We start from the raw sequence: 14,363 nt of genomic DNA, 5'->3' as shown, positions 1-14,363 counted from the left end.
CCAGGGCTTTAAGTATACGAGGCAAGCGCTCTTGCCACTAGGCCATATCCCCGGCCCGGATCTATTTGGTTGAATTCCCTGGCAGAGGATCCCAATTGAAGCCAGCCCAAGCAGGAAAGTCTATGAGAGTCTTTTTTTTTATTTATTTTTTTTTTTTGGCCAGTCCTGGGCCTTGGCACTCAGGTCCTGAGCACTGTCCCTGGCTTCTTTTTGCTCAAGGCTAGCACTCTGCCACTTGAGCCACAGCGCCACTTCTGGCCATTATTTGTATATGTGGTGCTGGGGAATTGAACCCAGGGCCTCTTGTATATGACGCAAGCACTCTTGCCACTAGGCCATATCCCCAGCACCATATGAGAGTCTTATCGCTAATAAACTTCTCAGAAAAATCCACAAGTGTTGCTGTGGCTCAGTGGTAGAGAACTAGCCTTGAGCAAAAAGAAGTTCAGGGACAGCGCCCAGGCTCTGAGATCAAGCCCAGGACCAGCATGAAAAATAAATAAATTAGGGGCTGTGTGTATGGCCTAGTGGCAAGAGTGCCTGCCTCATGTACATGAGGCCCTGGGTTCGATTCCCCAGCACCACATATACAGAAAATGGCCAGAAGTGGCGCTGTGGCTCAAGTGGCAGAGTGCTAGCCTTGAGCGGGAAGCAGCCAGGGACAGTGCTCAGGCCCAGAGTCCAAGCCCCAGGACTGGCCAAAAAAATAAAAAAGGAAAGAAAAATAAATAAATTTAAAAAATGTGAGTGAAGGATTTCTTGCAACAAAATGAAACTCCTTTCCAGTTTGGTATTCTTTGCCCATTCATTCTTTAAATCCATCAGTGCCTGTTCTGTCTTATATCATTCTAGACAACATGAACACAACAGTAAACAAAACAATATCCCCAATTTCATAGTACTTGCATTGTAGAGAAAAGAGCAAAAAAAATTTAAATGCAAAGTCAATTTATATAGTATGTCAGATATGAATGCTATAGACAATAATTAAGAAGAGTGATGAGCCAGCTGCCAATGGCTCAAGCTTTGTAATCCTAGCTTCTTAGGGGACTAAGATCTTGGAGCCAGCATAGGCAGATAAATCTAAGATACTATTATCTCCAATTAACCAACAAAAAACAAAATTGGAAGGGTAGTTCAAGTAGTAGAGTGCCTGCCAAGAGTGAAAAAGTAGAGTTGAGAAATCAAGCCTCTGAGTTCAACCACAAGCACAATTTAAGCAGGGAGTCAGCCATATGGCTATCTGGTGAACAGTGTTCTAGGCAAGATAGAGGAAACATTATAATACTGGGAAGAATCTATAGTAGCATGCTTGAAGAAAATAAAGGAGAGAGAAATAGCTGCCACCATGAATAAGCCTGTAGTTTTCTTTTTCTTTTTGTTGGGCTTGAACTCAGGGCCTGGGTCTCTTTGTGCTCAAGGATAGCACTCTACCACTTGAGCCACAGCACCACTTCTAGTTTTTGAGTGGTTTATTGGAGATAAGAGCATCATGGGGACTTTTCTGCTCTGGCTGGCTTCAAACAGTGATCCTCAGATCTCAGCCTCTTTAGTAGCTAGGATTACAATCAAGAGCCACCAGGGTCCAGCTCTGTATTTTTCTTATTTTGTTCCTACTGGAGCAGAGAACAACGATTCAATGAATAACCTCCTTAGCCTTTCTATCTTGAAGCTGGGTTAGTCCTTCAAACTTTACTTACAAAACCTCTTCTCTATCATTTTATTAAGCTTATGATTTCCTCTGAACCACTTATGGAAACTTACTCCATTCTTCCAACCAGTTCAGAAGGTAGGAAAGAATCTTTTCTCTATAATCAATAGCCTTAGTATAAGTACTTATTTTCTCCAAAAACACAGCTCTTCGTTTTTTTGAATACTCTACAACAGAGCCCTTTCTTCCAGCGGCTGCCTCAAAATCAATAGTATAGCGAGTTAATATCCTCTGTACATTGTTTATCGTGTCAATCAGCTTCATATTAATGTCCTGTAAAAATAAAGAGTATTATATTAATCAGTTATTCATTTGAGAACAAGTTTTATAGCTGACAGTGGTGGCTCACACCTGTAATCTAACTACTTGGGACGCAGAGATAAGGAAAACAATAGTTCAAGGTAACATGCACAAAAGAATTTTGGATACCCACATCTCAACCAGTAAAAAGCTGAGCACACTGATACTTGCCATCAGGGATTTGCAGATAGCAGAGGTAGGAAGATCAAAGTCTGAAGCTGCCCCAGGGAAAAATTACAACTTCTTTGAAAAATAGCTAAAGCAAAAAAAAAAAAAAAAAAAAAAAGGCTGGGATATGACTCAAACACTTGCATACCAAGGACAAGACACTGAACTCAAACCCCAGTCCCACCACCAAAAAAAAAAAAAAAGCCCAGCTGTGGTAGCTCACACTAGTAATCTTAGCTACTCAGGAGGCTGAGATCTGAGAACTGAGGTTTGAAGCCAGCCTGAGCAGAAAACTCCTTGAGTTTTTTTTTGCTGGTGCTAGGGCTTGAACTCTGGGCTTGGGCACCTTCCCTTTGTTCCTTTTTGCTCAAGACTGGTGCTCTACCATGTGAGCAACAGTGCCACTTCTGGCTTTTTCTGTGATTAATTGGAGATACGACTTTCCTATCTGGGCTGTCTTCAAACCATGATTCTCAGATCTTAGCTCCTGAGTAGCCAGATTATAGGCATAAGCCACCGATGCTTGACTCTTTTTTTTTTTGGTAGTAGAGTTTGAGTTCAGGATTTTGTCCTTGCTAGGCAAGTACTTGAGACATATCCCCAGCCTTTTTTTGCTTTAGCTATTTTTCTTTTCTTTTTTCTTTTTGGCCAGTCCTGGGCCTTGGACTCAGGGCCTGAGCACTGTCCCTGGCTTCTTTTTGCTCAAGGCTAGCACTCTGCCACTTGAGCCACAGCGCCCCTTCTATATATGCCATTTTCTATATATGTGGTGCTGGGGAATTGAACCCAGGGCTTCATGTATACAAGGCAAGCACTCTTGCCACTAGGCCATATCCCCAGCCCTTAGCTATTTTTCAAAGAGCCAACCTGAGCAAAAAAGTCTGTGAGATTCTTATCTCCTATAAACTACTCAGAAAAAGCTTGAAGTGGCACTGTGGCCAAGTGATAGAGTACTAGCCTTGAGCATAGAAAGGCTCAGGGACAGCACCTAGGCTTTGAGTTCAAGGACCAGCAAAAAAAAGAAAGTAGAGAGGAGAGAGAGAGAGAGATAGAGAAAGAGCACAAGAGAGAAAGAAAAAGAAAGAAAGAAAGAAAGAAAGAAGGAAAGAAAGAAAGAAAGAAGGAAAGAGAGGAAGGAGGGAGGGAGGGAGGACAGAAGGAAGGAAGGGAGGAAGGAGAAAGAAGAAGATGTAAAAGAAGGAGCAGAGGGCTAGAATATGGCCTAGTGGCAAGAGTGCTTGCCTCATATACATGAAGCCCTGGGTTTGATTCCTCAGCACCACATATATAGAAAATGGCCAGAACTGTGGCTCAAGTGGCAGAGTGCTAGCCTTGAGAAAAAGAAGCCAGGGACAGTGCTCAGGCCCTCAGTCCAAGGCCCAGGATTGGAAGAAAAAAAAAAAAAAGGAGGAGAAGCAGGACATCAATGTCTGTTGCCTATAATCCTAGCTACCCAGGTGGCTAAGTGCCATGGGTAGATGTTCAAAGCCAGTCTGTGCCAGAGAGTCTTACAAGTTGTATTTCTGATTTCTCTCACTCTCTTTCTCTCTCTCTCTCACATACACACACACACACACACACACACACACACACACACACACACACACACACACACGATGCTGGTGGCTCACACCTGAAATCCTAACTACTTGGAAGGCTGAGATCTGAGAATCACAGTTCAAAGCCAGCCTCGGCAGGAAAATCTGTGAGACACTTATCTCCAATTAACTGCCAGAAAAGCAGAAGTGTAGCTGAGACTCAAGAGCCCTAGTCTTGAGTGAAAGAGCTCAGGGACAGTGTCCAGGCCCAGAGTTCAAGCCCCAGGACTAGTACAAAAAATAAAAAAAGCTGGAAGTGGGGCTGTGGTAGAATGGCCTAGCCTTGAGCAAAGAAAGCTCAGGAACAACATTTAGACCCTGAGTGCAAGTCCTAGGACCTCTCTCTTCCCTCCACACACACAAAGGATGAGGAGGAAACAGAGATAAACTTTGATCATTCTTCCCAGAATATCAGCAACAACTAATATAAAGATGTCCAGTTAAAGACTTACTAATCCTAGCTGCTTGGGAAACTAAGGCAGATGATTACAAGTTTGAGACCAGTCTGGGCACCATAGTGAGTTTCTGTCACACACACACATACACACACACACACACACACACACACACACACACAGTCTTGCTAATTTGGCTTTATTATGGGTCTCAGATTTTACTTCTTTAAAAATTTTCTTTTCTAGAGATGGAAGGAAGGGAATGAAAGAGAAAGAATAAACAGCTGATACTAAGCAAACAGGAAAGAAATGTATTTATCACCCAATATATGTAAAAGTAACTTTGCTGTATATCACCTCTGAAACAACAATTAAAAAAATTCTCTTTTCTGGCTGGGTGCTGGTGGTTCGTGCCTGTAATTATAGCTATTCAGGAGGCTGAGATTTGAGGAATCCAGTTCAAAGCCAGCTCAGAGAGACAAATCTGAGAGACTTATCTCCAACTAACCACCAAAAAACTAGAAGTGGGAGCTATGGCTTTATGGTAGAGTACCAGCCTTGAGCAAAAAAGAGCTAACGGATAGTGTCCAGACCCTGAGTTCAAGCCCTAGTACTGGCATACAAATTTTATTTTCCTGGGGCTGGGAATATGGCCTAGTGGCAGGAGTGCTTGCCTCATATACATGAGGCCCTGGGTTCGATTCCTCAGCACCACATATACAGAAAATGGCCAGAAGTGGCACTGTGGCTCAAGTGGCAGAGTGCTAGCCTTGAGCAAAAAGAAGCCAGGGACAGTGCTCAGGCCCTGAGTTCACGGCCCAGGACTGGCCAAAAAAAAAAAAATTATTTTCCTGCTTTATCATTCTAGCAAGGATATGACAGACTAGAAGGAGCATTGGTTTGAAGTTAGGTTTGTATCCTAACTGGACTCTCATTAAAATGACAGGTGGTCGATCACTTAACATCTCTGAACTTCTGCCCCACCTGTAAAATGCAACTGTTAAATCATAGCTGCTAAAAAAAAAAAGTTGTAAATTGTTTCATTTTTCTTCCCTCTCCACACTTCTCTCTCCTTCCCCATTTCTCTCTTGAACTTGGGGCCTAGGTGCTGTCTCTGAGCTCTTTTGCTCAAGGCTAGCTTTCTACCACTTGGAACTCACAACAGCTCCACTTTTGGTTTTCTGGCAGTTAATTAGAGATAAGAGTCTCATGGATTTTCCAGCCTGGGCTATTTTTGAACTGAAATCCTCATATCAGCCTCCTGAGTGATTAGGATTACAGGTGTGATCAACCACTGCCCAGCTTTCTCCTTTGATTTGAGATTAAGCTTATAAACCCATAGCCTCACACCTGCTATACAAGCACTCTGCTGAGCTACATTCCTAATCCTTTTTTTTTTTTTTTTTGCTAGTCCTAGGGCTTGAACTCGGGGCCTGTGCACTGTCCCTGGTTTCTTTTTGCTCAAGGCTAGCACTCTGCCACTTGAGCCACAGTGCCACTTTTCTGGCTGTTTTCTGTATATGTGGTGCTGGGGAATTGAACCCAGGGCTTCATGTATACAAGCCAAGCACTCTTGCCACTAGGCCATATCCCTAGACCCCCCCCCCCTCTAATCCTTTTTAACAAATATTTTGAGCCAGGTGCTTGTGGCTTATGCCTATAATCCTAGCTACTCAGGAAGTTGAGATCTGAGGATCACAGTTCAAAGCCAGCTCAGTCAGGAAAGTGCATGAGACACTTACCTTTAACCACCAAAAGCTCAAAGTGGAGCTGTGTCCCAAGTGGTAGAGCACTAGTTTTGAGGGGGAAAAATGCTCAGGGGGAAAGAAGACCCTCAGCACCCACTCCAAGTTCAAGCCCTGGGGCTAGCAAAAACTGAAACAACAAAACAAAATACCTTTTTGATGCATTAACAGACATATTAAATAATAACTTCTTGGTACAACTACTAAAAGATAATAAAAATATAATTTTAAAAATGTACAATTACCCAAAGCTAGTACCAAACTTTGAAAAAGTGGACACAAAATTTGTTTTGGTTGATGGTTTTTGTTTTGTAATATTGGGGATTAAAGCAAGGACCTCACTCAAGTGCTATACTACTTGAGCTATGCCTTCAGCCCTTTTGCTTGCATTTTGTTTTCAAGATTGAGTCTTATCGTTGAGCAAGATGCATTATACTCATAATCTGACTTTATGGAATTGTAACCTCTTTGTACTACTTAATAAAAAAAATTTAAAACATGAGAAAAGAGAGCGGAGCCAGGCACATTGGTGGCTCATGACTATAATCCTAGCTACTCAGAAGGCTGAGATCTGAGTATTACAATTCAAACCCCTCCCAGGCAGGAAAGTCCATGAGGCTCATCTCCAATTAACTACCAGAAAACTGGAAGTTTCCCTGTGGCTCAAAGTGCTAGAGCACTAGCCTTGAGCAAAAGCGCTCAAGGACAAGTGGCCAGGCTCAGAGTTCAAGCCCCAGGACCATCACCACCAAAAAATAAAGATTGAGTCTCATTAACTTTGCCTAGACTGGCTGTGAACTCAAGATCCTCCTGCCTTTGCACTGCCCCTGGCTTCTTTTTGCTCAAGGCTAGCACTCTACCACTTGAGCAACAGCGCCACTTCTGGCCTTTTCTATATATGTGGTGCTGAGGAATCGAACCCAGAGCTTCATGTATACAAGGCAAGCACTCTACCACTAGGCTATATTCCCAGCCCTGGCAAGAACTGTTTAAGCTCTAATATCATAGTGTGTTGAAAGTTATGTGAAGTAACAGGGATATTCATAATCTGTTATTTAAGAAGAAAACACCAGTGAAGTTGAAGACGTACATATCTTACAATCCAACTTTTGTAATATTAAATGTTATAGTAAGCAGTTACTCTTGTCACTGTGACAAAATACCTGACCAAGCAACTTTAAAGGAGGAGATATTGTTTTTGCTTTTTTTTTTTTTTTGCCAGTCCTGGGCTTGAACTCAGGGCCTGGGCACTGTCCCTGGCTTCTTTTTGCTCAAGGCTAGCACTGTACCACTTGAGCCACAGCGCCACTTCTGGTCTTTTCTGTTTATGTAGTGCTGAGGAATCGAACCCAGAGCTTCATGCATACTAGGCAAGCACTCTACCACTAAGCCACATTCCCAGACCCAAAGGAGGAGATATTTATTTGGGCTTAATGTTCAGAGGTTTCAATTCATCTTGACAAAGGAGAGTGTAATGGAGGAAGCACTTTACATCATGGTGACAAGAATGGGGAGAGGAGAAAAAGAAAAGGAGAAGGGAAGGGAAGAGCACAAGGACTATAAGATAGTGGGATGTTGCCACCACATTGGTAGGTCTTTCATTCTTTTTTGTCTTTTCTTTTTTGGTACTGGGGATCAAACCCAGGATGTTGCACTTGCTAAGTAGGAGCTTTGCCAATGAGCAATATAAAATTCTATCCCTGAACCAGGCACCAGTGGCTCATGCCTATAATCCTAACTATTCAGGAGGCTGAGAGCTGAAGATCACAGTTTGAAGCCAGTCCAGCAGGAAATTCTGTGAGATTCTTATCTCTAATAAACTACTCAGAAAAAGCCAGAAGTGGTACTGTGGCTCAAGTGGTCAAGTGTTAGCCTTGAGCACAGAGAGGCTGAGGGACAGTATTGAGGCCCCGAGTTCAAGCCCCAGGACCAGAAAAATAGAATAAAATTCTATCCCTGGTCTCCAAAGGTCTTATAGTCATTATATAATGCAAAATGCATTTGCTTACTCTCTAAGAATCATCATACTCTTAACACTTCTTATGATTGTTGTTATTGGGGGGTAGTTTTGGGTCTTGTTTTTTGACAGTTTGGTTGTTTGTTGTTTTTTTATGTCTGTACCAGGGCTTGAACACAGGGTCTAGGCACTGTCCCAAAGCTAGCCTCTATCACTGGAGCCACAGCTCCACCTCCAACACTTCTAATATTGCTCTTCAAGTCCAGCATCTCTTCTGCGACTCAAGACAAACTCTTATCTGTGAGCCTCTCTGAAGTAAAAAAGAAAGGTTCTATACTTCCAAGATACAAATGGTACAGAATAAACATCTCCACTACAAAAGGGAGATATTGAAAAATAGCAAGGAAGTATGGGACCAAATCAAGACAGAAATTTAACAGGGTGAATATCAACTGCTGTAGTTCCATGTCCAGAATCCAGAAAACATGCAGGATGATGTGACCTCCAGAGCTTTGGGCACCCCCCCCCCACACCAAGCCTTGCAGATCAATGCCCACATTCTCACATTCCTGCTCCCTGCAGCTTGAATGGGCAGATGTTCCACATTTCTAGCATCTCCAGTTTCCTGGAGGCATCCATTGCCTCTTTGGTTTCTTTCTCAAAAGTGAATGGGCTCTTCAGGGATCCTCACCTTGCTACACATTGTCTCATCTCTCAGAATTTTCTTTGAAGTCTGGATATGACTATGTAACTCTTGCATCCTCCATTCTTGCAAAGCCAGCATTATGTTAACACCATCATGATCTACCACCAGTTCAAGCAATTGCCAGATCATGATTATATCACACTCTTGAATACCTAGGCTACTCAACACAGTGAAAGGAATCCTGGAGAATAACTTGCTAGGTAGTCATGTGAGAGCAGAGAACAGGTGTGCCCAGGTGGTGCTCTCTTCTCAAAAAAAATTTTTTTAATGGTACTGGGATTTACTACTTGAGTTACACCTCCAGCCCCGTTTCTAGAAGATTATTTTCAAGATAGTCTCACATAATTTTCTTTCACAGGAAAGCCTTGAACCTTGATCCTTCTGCTTTCAGCCTCCTGAGTAGCTAGGATTATAGGCATGATCAGCCGGCACTCAGTTTCAAGGTTAGATCTTTTAAATGAACTTATGTTTGTATACTTTGAACCTAGTGTGGGTGGCATGTAGCCACTTGTAGAGATGTCTTCAAGTTATCTCTTCTGTTGTCCTAACATAGTGTTCTTGGTAGCAGCCCTTTCCCTTGATCAACAATTAGAAATTTAAATGTAAGGCAATACCATTCATCATAGCATCAAAAACATGAAATATTTATGTTTCAGTCTGACAAAAGATGTAGGCAGACAGATAACAAAGAATTGGTTTATATGAATATGGAGGCTGGGAAATCTCAGGATTTAAAATGAGAAATATGAAAAACATGGGCATATATGTGAAGGAATGAATGTAAGACAATATTCAAAAACAAAAACCCCATGAGTATGTTTAATGCAGCTTTGTTCATAATAGCTAAATGGTGAAATCAGCCAAGTGTCCAACGATGGATAAATGGGTAAAGAAAATATGGTTCAAATGCACCATGGAATATTTTTTTATTATTATTATTAATTGAACATAAATTTTTTTACAAGGTGTTGTGCAAAGAGGGTGTAGTTACGTAGTAGGGCAGTGTGTACATTTCTTGTGATATCTTACAACCTATTTTTCCATCCTTTGTCTAGGTCAGGTAGACACATATGCAATATACAATGTATCAAGCACATATACAGTGTTCACAGACTTGGTCTCTACTGTCTCTCCGTCTCCCTTTGTTAACAGTCATATATCAGGGAGATCATGCCCCTTTGTTTTCTGTGTTCTAGGCTTGTCTCACTCAACATTATTTGTTCGAGTTCTGACCATTTCCCTGCGAATAACAATATTTCACCATTCCTAATCGCTATGTAGTATTCCATTGTGTATAAGTACCATATTTTTTGGATCCATACGTCTGTGGAGGGACATCTGGGTTGTTTCCATATTTTGGCTATTGTGAATTGTGCCGCGATAAACATGGAAGTACAAATGTCTTTTTGATATCTTGGGTTTTGCTGTTTAGGATAGATGCCTAGGAGTGGTATGGCTGGGTCATAGGGTAGGTCTATATTGAGCTTTTTAAGAAACATCTATATTGTTCTCCAAAGTGGTTGTACTAATTTGCACTCCCACCAACAATGGAGAAGGGTTTTTCTTTCCCCACAGCCCCTCCAGCATTTGTTGTTTCCTGAGTTCAGAGTATAGGCCATTCTAACTGGGGTGAGGTGGTATTTCAGGGTTGCTTTTATTTGCATTTCCTTTACTAGCAGGGATGTTGAGCATTTCCTCATGTGTTTCTTTGCCATTTTTATATCTTCTCTTGTGAAGTCTCTCTTTAGCTCTTTTGCCCATTTCCTAATAGGTTTATTGGGCTTGGAGGGGCTTAGTTTTTTGAGTTCTCTGTAGATGACAGATATCAGGCCTTTGTCTGTTGCTGTGCTGGTAAATATCCTTTCCCATATCGTTGGCTGTCTTTCTATTTTGGTGGCTATGTCCTTAGCTGTGCAGAAACTTTTTAATTTGTAGTAGTCCCATTTGTTGAGTCTTTCCCCTATTTGTTATGCCCCTGGGACTCTATTCAGGAAGTTCCTTCCTGTGCCTATAAGTTCTAGTGTCTTTCCTACTCTGTCCTTCAGTAGTTTCAAGGATTCAGGTCTGATGTTGAGGTCCTTGATCCATTTTGAGTTGATCTTGGTGCATGGTGATAGGCTTGGGTCTACTTTGAGTTTTCTGCATATGGCTGCCCAGTTCTCCCAGCACCAGTAGTTGAAGAGGCTATGTTTATTCCATTGTATGTCTTTAGCTCCTTTGTCGAATATCAGTTGGCTGTAAGAGTGTGGTTTTATTTCTGGGTCTTCAATTCTAATCCACTGGTCTTCCGATCTGTTTTTATACCAATACCATGCTGTTTTTGTTATGATGGCCTTGTAGTAGAGCTTGAAATCTGGTATTGTGATACCTCCTGCACTATTTTTTTTGCCTAGAATTGCTTTGGCTATTCTAGGTTTTTTGCTGTTCCATATGAATTTATGGATTGGTTTCTCTATTTCAGTGAAGAATGTGGCTGGGATTTTGATAGGTATTGTCAAATGCACCATGGAATATTACCTAGCCATAAAAAAAATCATTTTATTTGCAGGAAATTGGATGGAGCTGGAGATCATCATGTTGGGCAAAATGAGCCAAACTCAAAAAAACAAATATAGGATGTTTTCATTTATTTTCAGAATCTATACTTTAAAGACACACATACACATATATGTATATATGAAGTATATATATTTATATACATAGATTTTGTTGTAACTACAGGACTGTTTGGGGGACAAGTGAGAAGGGAATAGGGAATGAGAATGAGGAGTGATACATTGCATCTGTGCATGAAGATGGCATAAGAAATCTGAACAATAGGTGGGTAGGGGACAAAAAAAGAGATCAATAGAAGAGACTGTTCTGATTGAAAGATTATATGTATATCATGAAATACCATGGTGAAATCATTTCATACAATTAATATCCACAAAAAATTAAGTAAAACAGGCACTGTTGGGGATAGGTAGCAATGGGAGGGGGAGAGGGGATGGAGAATGAATGAGGGTAAATATACTTGAATTACGTTTTTCATGTGTTACAAAACAAGTTGAAGTGGTTATAAGAAGTGGGGAGGGAGAATAGAAGGGGTAAGGCTGATGGAGAGTACTTTGTATGATTGTATGGAAATGTCAAAATGACCTCACCTGAGCAACTAATGTATACCAAATTAAAAAAAAAACTTTTCTCACAGCTTTTTTCTATTTAAAAAATGAGAAAAAAATTCACTTTTTTTGGGGGGGGGTCCTGGGGCTTGAACTCTGAGCCTGGGCACTTGTCCCTGAGCTCTTTTGCTCAAGGCTAGTGTTCTACCCCTTTGAGCCACAGGACCACTTCCAGTTTTCTGGTGGTTAATTGGAGATAAGTCTCATGGACTTTCCAGCCCTGGCTGGGGATCCTCAGATCCTCAGATCTCGGCCTCCTGACTAGCTAGTATTGCAGGCTTGAGCAACTGGCACCTGGCTAGAAAAAAAAGGATGTTTTTTAAAAATTTAGTTCTGTTGTCAAGGTGATATACAGAAGAGTTACAGAGGATACACAGGTACACAGTTACAGAGGATACATAAGGTAGTGAGTACATTTCTTGTCAGACTTGTTACCCTTAAAAATAGTTTGTCAGAACTTCAACTGATTGTGCAACACTACCCATGTTAAGGATAGTCTTCTTCTCCTAGACTACTTATTCAAATGTTAGTTTCATCCAGAAACACTTTCATACCCTGAATAATATAAGACTAAATATCTAGATATTTCATGGCCTGAACAAATTGACATGTAAAATTATCTATCACGGCTGGGAATGTGGTTTAGTGATAGAGTGCTTGCCTAGCATGCATGAAGCCCTGGGTTTGATTCCTCAGTACCACATAAACAGGAAAATCCAGACGTGACATTGTGGCTCAAGTGGTAGAGTGCTAGCCTTGAGCAAAAAGAAGTTTAGGGACAGTGCTCAGGCCTGAGTTCAAGCCCCATGACTGACCAAAAAAAAAAAAAATTAACTATCAACAGAATAAAAAGAAAACACAGGGGCTGGGGATATGGCCTAGTGGCAAGAGTGCTTGCCTCGTATACATGAGGCCCCGGGTTCAATTCCCCAGCACCACATATACAGAAAATGGCCAGAAGGGGCACTGTGGCTCAAGTGGCAGAGTGCTAGCCTTGAGCAAAAAGAAGCCAGGGACAGTGCTCAGGCCCTGAGTCCAAGCCCCAGGACTGGCCAAAAAAAAAAAAAAAAAAAAAAAACACACAGGATGAGAAAAAAAAATTATATAAAGATCACATCTTTAAGGGCTTAACATATGTAAATATTAAAACTTTCTTTTGGTAGTACTGGTGTTTTAACTCAGGGCCTTGTGCTTACCACATCCAGCTTCCCCTCCCCTATTTTTTGTCTTTTAACACTGGTTATTTTGAGATAGGGTGTCATTTTTTTTTTCTCATTTCAAGTTTTGGCTTTCACATTTTGCCTGGGCCTATGGCTGGACTGTGATTCTCCTGCTGTATACTTAACACTGTAGCTGGGATGGCATACGGTTGTATATGTAGTCACATCCAGCTTTTTCCATTGAAATGCAGTTTTATGGAAGAGTAGCTCTAATAACAGGGTGCCTGTCTAGCAAGTTCAAGGCCCTGAGGTCAAATCCCAGTACAGGAAAAAACAAAACAAAACAATAGCAAAAAAACAAGCCAGAGAGATGGAATCTGCTTGGGCTAACTTCAAACCATGATCTTCCCAATCTCAACTTCCCAAATAGGCCCGAACTGCCACACTTGACTAAAGAACACATACAACTTGACAAGAACAACAACAAATGCAATTCAAAAACAGACAAAGTGAGCTGGGAATGTGGCTTAGTGATAGAGTGCTTGCCTAGCATGTATGAAACTCTGGGTTCGATTTCTCAGCACCACATAAACAGAAAAATCCAGAAGTGACACTGTGGATCAAGAGGTAAAGTGCTAGCCTTGAGCAAAAGAAGCTCAGTGACAAGGCCCAGGCCCTGAGTTCATGTCCCAGCACTGGCAAAAACAGAAAAAAACAAAGAAACAACAACAACAAAAATAGACAATGGACTTGAAGGGAAAGATTTCTCCAAAGGAGATATATGCCTGATAGATACATAAAAAGATGTTCAACAACATAAATCATTACAAAATTGGTTTGGGTGGTACATGCCTGAAATCTAAGCCACTTGGGAAGCTGAGACAGAACATTAAGTTCAATGTCAGTCTGCGCTATTTAGTAAGATTCAGTCTCAAAAAACAAAACAAAACATTATAGAGGGGCTGGGGATATGGCCTAGTGGCAAGAGTGCTTGCCTTGTATACATGAGGCCCTGGGTTCAATTCCCCAGCACCACATATACAGAAAACGGCCAGAAGTGGCGCTGTGGCTCAAGTGGCAGAGTGCTAACCTTGCGCAAAAAGAAGCCAGGGACAGTGCTTAGGCCCTGAGTCCAAGCCCCAGGACTGGCCAAAAAAAAAAATTATAGAGAGTAGGGGCTGGGAATATGGCCAGTGGCAACAGTGCTTGCCTGTTATACATAAAGCCTTGGGTTCGATTCCTCAGCACCACATATATAGAAAATGGCCAGAAGTGGCACTGTGGCTCAAGTGGCAGAGTGCTAGCCTTGAGCAAAAATAAGCCAGGGACAGTGCTCAGGCCCTGAGTTCAAGGCCCTGGACTGACCAAAAATAAAGTATTAAAAAATTATAGAAATAAAGAATCACAGATCTCATGAGTCATACCTGTAATACCAACACTTGGTGCGGAGGCAGGAGAA

General features: G+C 41.6%; 2 protein-coding genes across 4 annotated transcripts in view; one reads left to right on the top strand and one right to left on the bottom strand.

Annotated features, from left to right (window-relative positions):
• Larp4 (La ribonucleoprotein 4) overlaps positions 1–14,363 on the top strand; it is a 150,564-nt gene that overhangs the window by 72,019 nt on the left and 64,182 nt on the right. The gene's annotated exons all lie outside the window — the stretch shown is intronic.
• Positions 1–14,363, bottom strand: part of Fam186a (family with sequence similarity 186 member A) — a 47,421-nt gene that overhangs the window by 26,061 nt on the left and 6,997 nt on the right. The window contains exon 2 of the mRNA XM_048342100.1: positions 1,765–1,984. Coding sequence (XP_048198057.1) covers positions 1,765–1,984 — 220 coding nt within the window. The remainder of the gene's footprint in view (positions 1–1,764; positions 1,985–14,363) is intronic.

This window comes from Perognathus longimembris, chromosome 1 (genome assembly GCF_023159225.1).
Source record: "Perognathus longimembris pacificus isolate PPM17 chromosome 1, ASM2315922v1, whole genome shotgun sequence".
Taxonomy (NCBI): domain Eukaryota; kingdom Metazoa; phylum Chordata; class Mammalia; order Rodentia; family Heteromyidae; genus Perognathus; species Perognathus longimembris.
Note: the sequence above shows the minus strand (reverse complement) of the source record. Positions and strands in the feature narration are given on the sequence as shown.